The 4809-nt window shown below is 48.8% G+C and overlaps 1 protein-coding gene across 1 annotated transcript in view; it reads right to left on the minus strand.

Moving 5' to 3' along the window:
- Window positions 1-19: 19 nt before the first annotated feature.
- Window positions 20-4809, minus strand: part of PIP4K2B (phosphatidylinositol-5-phosphate 4-kinase type 2 beta) — a 14816-nt gene continuing 10026 nt past the window's right edge. The window contains exons 8-9 of the mRNA XM_008634829.2: window positions 4250-4353; window positions 20-3370 (exon numbers count right to left, since the gene is read on the minus strand). Coding sequence (XP_008633051.1) covers window positions 3290-3370; window positions 4250-4353 — 185 coding nt within the window. The 3' untranslated portion in view covers window positions 20-3289. The remainder of the gene's footprint in view (window positions 3371-4249; window positions 4354-4809) is intronic.

A 4809-nucleotide genomic window follows, 5' to 3' on the forward strand; every position in this document is an offset into this window, starting at 1 on the left:
CCAAATTTTTTGTTTTTGTGGCCAAAAAAACAAAAAAAAAAAAAAAAAAAATCCTGCATTCTGCTGCAAATCCTGTCAGCCCAGGGGGGTCAGTCAAATGCACTTCAGTGGGAAGTGTTCATGCTAAGGACAGGAATTATTTACATTCAGCAAAACTAGAACTAAATCCACACCAGAAACAGACAACAAACTAGCACGAGCAGTTGTAAAACCAGAATTGAAGGGGCTGGGTTTTCCTTTTTTTGTTTTTTTTTTAAAATACTTGAGTTAAAAAAGTGACCTAAAACAAGATTCAAAAAAAAAAAACCTAAAAACAACAAACCAACGAAACGAAAAAGAAAACAAACAGAAAGAAAAAGTCCCTTTTAAAAAAAAAAAACAAATCAAATATTTGCAGCTTCACTTCTTATTCTGGTAAGAAAAAATACTGTCTGGAAAGAAAAATTAGCATTTTGAACGTAATGCTACTCCTCCAAATGTAAACAATACACCAAAAAATGCTTCTGTTCAACGAAGTTCTGCAGCTGGGTAATGCATCATGGAACTGAGAGTGATCCTCTAGTACAGAAATGTGGCACCCGACTGCAGGGGCACAACTGGGGAAGTGCTCAAGGGAAGGATCTTTGTGGGGCTCCCCTGATCAGCTGAGCCAGAAAGAGCCAATTTTGGGGCTGGAGTAAGAAAAATATTCACTGCTCTCCTCAAGCCCTTTTTGTCACAACTTCTGTAAGGATTTCTGCAGGAATTCCCTGGATTTTGAGCCGATGCCTCGTTCATTATTACAGAATTCAGCAAAGGAGATTTTTTTAAGCTTCATTCCCCTTCCTCTGCCTTTGCTGTGTGGTGTCTGCACTTCACCCACATCTCCTCCTCTCTTCCTCCCCCCCTGCTTTTCCTCCTCTTTATTTATTTATTTTTTAAACAGATGGTTTCAAGATAAAACAACTTCCAAGCTACTTTCCCCAAAAGGAGAAGGGCAAACTTACCAGGCCAAAGTTGCAGATTCAATGCAGATGATTATTTAAGGAATAAAAAGGGATTGGTGTTTAATTCCGAATTGGCAGTAAACTTAAGTGCTTATTAAGAGCAAAGCAACCAATGTAATGCCCACAAAACGAAGCTGATGATGCCCTCCAAGTCCTCAAGTCCTCCCTGGTTTTTTAGTTTTTGTTTTAAAGTTGTTTTTTTAGCTGCATTTGGGTTGTGGCTTTTGCAGCTCCACACTTTAAGACACGAGAGCCTCCAGCCTTCCCACACCACAGGGGCAGCAGAAATTCGTCCCAGGCCAAAGGCAATGACCAAAACTGCTCATATCCCATCAGGAGCCCTAATTTTTCATTTCTCCAAGACTCTATTTACAGTGAACTCGCAGGGGCTTCAATTTTAGCCCCTCCCAAGGTGAGACCTGTGGGGGATTCACGTCACGAATGGGAAATGGGGGAGAGGAAATTAAAAAAACCAAACCCAAACCCCAAGCCCACATTCAGAATCCAGCCCAGAGCCAGAGTTAAGTTCAGGGAAGTTACCAGGATGTGATGAGCACCAGTTACCTCTCAAAAGGACCAAAATTCCACACAGCAAACTGTTACAGCACAGGACAGACATTCCCAACAGCTTATTCCCAAAACAAAGGCATATGTGAAAAACAGTTCCAAGGCAGATAAGCAACATGTTTCAACTGCAAGAGGTTTGTTCAAAACTCTAAATCCTGCTTAAAAAGAGAAAGGAAATTAAAAAAAAAACAAACCCAAAAAACCAAAAAAACCCAACGAAAACTCCCCAAAACAAAGAACCAGCAAGGTCTGTAACTTTGTGCAGCAGAGCTAACAAAACCCAAAGCGAGTCTGCCAAGCTTGGGAAATGGTTACGAGCGTTCTGGAGACAAAACAGGACCATTGCAGTCACTCCAATCAGTCCCAAATCCTTCAGGGGGCTGCCAAATAAACCTGGTGCAAGAGTTCAACCATTTCCACTCCTTGAGCGTCGCTCCAGAGAGGGGTTTGGAGCAGAGGAGGGTGGCAGCACCCCCAGCTCGAGTCCTGAGTCCTCTGGAGCAGTGGGGCTGCCCCAGGCCCGGCTCCCAGCACTCCCCACTGGCAGCGAGTCCAATTCCTTCGTGTGCGAGTCACATTTTTTTTCAAAATAAAAGCCAAAAAAAAAAAAAAAAAAACCAAAAAAAAACCAACCCAAGCAACCCAGGAACCTCTGTCAGGACACAGATTCAAGTACCTGTTGCAGATGGGGTGGGGAAGGAAGACTGAACAATTAATTAGCTAATTAACACTGGCAGGACTGTGATGGTGACCTCAGAGATGCGGCCATTCCTGACTGAGGTGAAAATCTTATCCCGGATCTACAGGTACCAAAATTGCCTTTTTTTTTTAAATGGTTGGGTTTTTTTTTTTTCCTCTTTTTAGGAAATCTTCCGAGTTGGCCAATTGAAAAGCAAGCCCAGGTCCAAGCACATCGTTAGCTGAGGTTGGTCAATGCCTCTCTCACTTCTCACACTGGTTGTTTTCAGGTTTGAGGAGTTACACCTCTTTTTTTTCCGAGATCATCTTTGGTAGATGTTCATTTCCCCTCGTCTTTCTTGTAAATCAAGTGCAGTTACAAAAAAAAAAAAAAAAAGGTTTTTGTCGATTTTTTTTTCTTTTTTTTCTCTTTTTTTTTTTTGTTACTTAAATTAACCAAAAAATATAAAGTGTCCCAGTTTGAATTTACCTAAAGTTCAGCGACTCCTCCTTTTATCAGAGTTCTATTTGCCATCCTTGAAATGCTGAGCTATTTTCCTTCCAATTCCTACCGAGAGGGAAATAAAAGGGGTCGTATGGCTGCTAAACAGTCCAATAAAACAACAACAACACCAACACAAAACAAGGAGTGGTTTGTGGAATCAGGCACTGCTTCAACCGTGACCTAGAGCCACCCCTCGGATGCGGTGCCAGCGTCGCAATCCCTCCGGGATCCTCTGCATCCAGAGAGGAGGAAACGTCACTACAAAGAGCAGTGCTGAAACAATGCACTTGGCTCGTTTGAAAAAGCCCTCAAATCTTTAGATCTGGGCACTTCTGTAACATAAAACCCCCACTTTTCCACCTGGGTCAAGCGGGCTGTTGGGAGGGTGCACCCAAAGGATGAGTTTTGTCCGGAGTGCCACGGTGCCACACGCTCCCCTCGCACGCTCACACGCACTCCCACACACACCCCACATGCTGCTACAGTGTCTGTTCAGTGTCACAGGCTGGAGGAGCCCCTCTGCTCGTGGTTCCTGGCTGCAGGCTGAGCACGACTATGTCAGGATGTTGGAGATGAATTCGTTGAAGCGCTTCGAGTACTGCTCGGGGTTCACGGTGGAGATCTCAGCCCCGGCCTGCAGGGGAGACACAGGGGTCAGGGGGGGTAGGGAGGGGTCAGGGCAGCACAGCCCCTGTCTGCTGGGGAGGATCTGTGGGTGAGGGAAAATCCAGCAGGTCTGGAGAGATCCCCAAGGGAAATGATTTTCGCGCCGGCTGCGTGTCCAGAGTCAAGGTATTGGGTTTGTTCCTTTGTGGTTTACAGATTTAGGAGCATCAGGAACTCCTGGAGACAAGTCAGGGAGGGTTAGGCTGGATATCAGGAAAAGGTTTTCCACCCAGAGGGTGTCTGAGCACTGGAACAGCTCCCCAGGGAATGGTCCCGGCCCCAAGGCTGCCACAAGTTCAAGGAATGTGTGGACAGCACTCCCAGGGATGCACACGGTGGGGCCGTTGGGATCTGTGCAGGGCCAGGAGTTGCACCCCATGACCCTGGTGGGTCCCTTCCACCTCAGCACATCCTGGGATTCCACATGAACCCCCCTGTGCTGGGTGGATGGCTGCACTCAACCTCAGAGGTCCTTTCCAACCGCAGCAATTCCCTGATTCCACATCTTGCTAAGCTGGGCTTTTGCCAAGCCCTGCTGGGAAGCTCAGGGAGGCTGCCAGGGCACAGGAGTGGCCCCAGGGAAGGGCTGCGTGCCACCCAGTCCGTTCCTGCTCTGTCAGGTGCCTCCAGCACCTCCCAAATGGGGATGGAAATACAAATTATCCCAAGCAACCAGAGGGAAAACCTTTCTGGGACAGCCTGAGGAGACACTGAGCCAAATGCTGAGCACAGGCACTGGAGAATTCCCACCCTGGCAGGGAAATCAGCGCCAGGAGACATCACAAGCCCCCCCTGAGATGCTGCAGAGCAGAAGCCCCAGCACCCACCCCCCCTGGGCCAGGCTCACCCCGTGTTTCACTGTTTTGGCAGCGTGTGCAGCTTTCTTCTTGGTGTCGTAGGGCGTGAGGATGTCTATGATGGCCATGAAATAAACTTCCTTCCTGGGGGCACCTGCGAGGCAAGAGAGGGGCTCAGACCCCCTGGGCACCCCCAGAAACACCCCTGGGCATCCCCAGCTGCACCCCCCGCCCCAGAAACACCAGGCAGGGCTGGTTTGGGGTAACTCAGAGAGGAAGCAAAGGCAGCTGGAGGCTGCAGAAGGGCGAAGATGACTGGACCAGCACACCAGAGGCTCTCTGAACGTGCCACCCCTGTCCAAGCATCACTTGTCCCCCGCTCCAGCCACCACCAGGGAGTGCCCAGCAAAGCAGAGGCGCTGGGCAGAGACAGCCCTCGCGCTCTGCTGAGCCCGGGACACCTTCCCTGCCCTCCATCCTTCCTCCACAGCTCCCCCACACCTTCCCTGACCTCCATCCTTCCTCCACAGCTCCCCCACACCTTCCCTGCCCTCCATCCTTCCTCCACAGCTCCCCCACACCTCCCCTGCCCTCCATCCTCCCTCCCCCC

Source organism: Corvus brachyrhynchos, unplaced genomic scaffold (genome assembly GCF_000691975.1).
Source record: "Corvus brachyrhynchos isolate BGI_N302 unplaced genomic scaffold, ASM69197v1 scaffold30, whole genome shotgun sequence".
NCBI classification, from domain to species: domain Eukaryota; kingdom Metazoa; phylum Chordata; class Aves; order Passeriformes; family Corvidae; genus Corvus; species Corvus brachyrhynchos.